This window comes from Cyprinus carpio, chromosome B5 (genome assembly GCF_018340385.1).
Source record: "Cyprinus carpio isolate SPL01 chromosome B5, ASM1834038v1, whole genome shotgun sequence".
NCBI lineage: Eukaryota > Metazoa > Chordata > Actinopteri > Cypriniformes > Cyprinidae > Cyprinus > Cyprinus carpio.
The window spans coordinates 623,506-626,011 of record NC_056601.1 but is presented as its reverse complement, the minus strand read 5'-3'; the positions used below and the strand labels follow the sequence as shown (position 1 = coordinate 626,011).

The following is a 2,506-nucleotide window of genomic DNA, read 5'->3' as shown; positions in this document are numbered from 1 at the left end:
TAGACTGTACTTAACTCACTAAACATTCTAGATTTTATTGTGCAGGTTTATTTATTTATTTTGTTATTACAGTTACACACTGCCTATAACCTCTCGCACATTTACATTTTATTTAGAAATTGTTAATAAAAAAAAAGTTTTAAAACGTCTCCTACGTTGAATCACGTTATAACGTGATTCAAAGTGCAACAGGCACGTTCGGTGAGCCTGAATATGATTGGCCGTTTGAAGCACATGATGCATTTCCTTAAACCCGATTGGCTGATTCATATGAACGGGTCTAGATGCGTTAGAATTAGTGCTGCGTTCTCGTGTCATGAAAGTACACTTAAAAACAGATTTAAAATGCAGTAAGATACCGTCTTAAAGATTAAAGTCTTTAAAAACAAGTCGTTTATTTCAAGCATAATCCAGTTGCTCCTGGGTTTCCTTTAGAGCGGAAGGATATTTGCGCCGTTTTAACGCGCGGTGAGTTTGAACGCTTCACCAACCTACAACACAAACAGTATTCGTTTTTACATATTTAACGAAACTTTTCGATATCCAAACAAAGCCGTAGTTGTGTTTTCAGTCACACTGCTGTGTTAAACTGTGTTAATGTTTCTTGAAGTAGATGTTAGACATCGCTAGCCCGATGTTTTGATGCTAACTGACGCTCGTGAGGTAACTGTGATTGTTAGCATGACGCTCTCTCGTCTTCACTCCGTGTATTTCCTCAGATATCATATCTTATATAACGTTTCTGGACTCAAGGATGGAGGTCAGTGAAGCCACGGACAGCAGAGCACCATTAGCAGCCCTGTATCTCTCTCAACAGAGCAGTGAAGCTGGAGATGTGGATTTCTCAAGACTTACTCCTTCACAGTTCGGCATATCAACAAACAGCTTCCTACCGTCCTCCAAGATTAAAGGTTAACACAATAAACCGGTTTAAATAACGTTCTTCTTCACGCATCACTGATTAATGGTGCTATTAGAGTTCCTAGACTGTGAAAATGAACATTTTTATTCACTTTTTCTGAAGTGATTTATTATTGTATTTAATGGATTTGAAATCAAACTGAAGCAGCACTTTTAAAGGGATATTTTACATAACAGGTTTTACTCTAAAATTGGTATAAAATTGAAGCCTTGTGTCTAAATAAGTTACGTTCCAAATTTGAAGTTGATATGAAAAAAATTGAGGTTCCTGTTAGGGTGTCATACCACAAACAGCCACTGGGAGCCATCAAAACTCCTTGGAATTTTGTTTAATGAATTTTTCCCTAGATTTCTCTGTCAGTTTTACTTCAATACTCAAAATAACCACCAAATATGGAATCCTGAGACTCTGACCTTTCCAATGATATGTTTTTTGCCAAGATTACAAAAAATTTTAATTCTAAAAGACCGTAATGCATTTTGTAATATGACACTTGACACCGCCCACTAAGGGGGAGGAGACCGCCATAATATTTTAAAGTACCATTTCCATGGTAACGCAATGTCCGATTTCAAAATGGTTTTCACAGGATGAATCTTGGGCTTCTAAGCTTTCAAATGAAATATAATTTATGATGATTACTAAAAGATTTTATAGAGAAAAAGGACAACAACAAAAAAGAGCGCCAAGCGTCCCACAGGTGGGACGGTGACAGTTAAGGGGTTAAAAAACCTTGTTCATCTTCGGAACACACATTAAGATATTTTCGACGAACTCCGAGAGCTCTCTGACCCTTCGTAGACAGCTAGGTTAACGAAGCAAGAGAAGCTTCGTAGCTTCGTGAAATTACGGTTGAACCACTGATGTGACACGGAGTGATTTAACGATGTCTTCGCTGTGTTTCTGAGCCGTGATGGTGGTAGTATCCTTGCTGTCTGTGAATATGAAGGGTCAGAGAGCTCACGGAGTTCATCGAAAATATCTCACTTTGTGTTCCGAAGATGAACGGAGGTCTGGTTTGGAACGACATGAAGGTGAGTAATTAATGACACGATTTTCATATTTCTTATCTGTTTAATACTAGGGCTGTGCAAAAAATCGAATACGATTTTCATGCGCATCTCATCAGTAAAGACGCTCCTGTGATTAGTAGTATATCTCCAGCACGTGCGTTAAGATCAGGGTTGCCATGTTTTCACAACAAATCCTCCCCAATTGCTTCTAAAAATTGAGAAATTCACAAAATTGATAAAGAATCGCCTGCGGCAACCCTGCCAAAAAAAAAATAAGTATATTTTAACCCCGGGATGCAATTTTTATCGGGGAACCTCCTAGAAACGCGATTGGACTATTTTTGAGAAGCAACTGGGCAGGATTTGTTGTGAAAACCTGGCAACCCTGATCTGAACGCACGTGCTGGAGATATACTACTAATCACAGGAGCGTCTTTACTGATGAGATGTGCATGAAAATCTCATTAGATTTTTTGCACAGCCCTATTTAATACCTGGTTTCCTCCTCAGATAAATCCAGAGTTGCTCAACTGAAGGCCCGGAGGAGATCCACGATCGGGGTCCGGGGATC

General features: G+C 38.9%; 1 protein-coding gene across 2 annotated transcripts in view; it reads left to right on the top strand.

The window, feature by feature from the left end:
* The first annotated feature begins 249 nt into the window (after positions 1-249).
* The window catches only part of LOC109062699 (cell division cycle-associated protein 2-like), a 15,107-nt gene continuing 12,850 nt past the window's right edge, over positions 250-2,506 (top strand). For both annotated transcript variants that reach the window (XM_042723515.1, XM_019079769.2), the window contains exons 1-3: positions 250-468; positions 720-911; positions 2,446-2,506. The exon at positions 2,446-2,506 is cut by the window's right edge and continues 70 nt beyond it. In XM_042723515.1, the coding sequence (XP_042579449.1) occupies positions 755-911; positions 2,446-2,506 (218 nt within the window). In that variant the 5' untranslated portion in view covers positions 250-468; positions 720-754. The remainder of the gene's footprint in view (positions 469-719; positions 912-2,445) is intronic.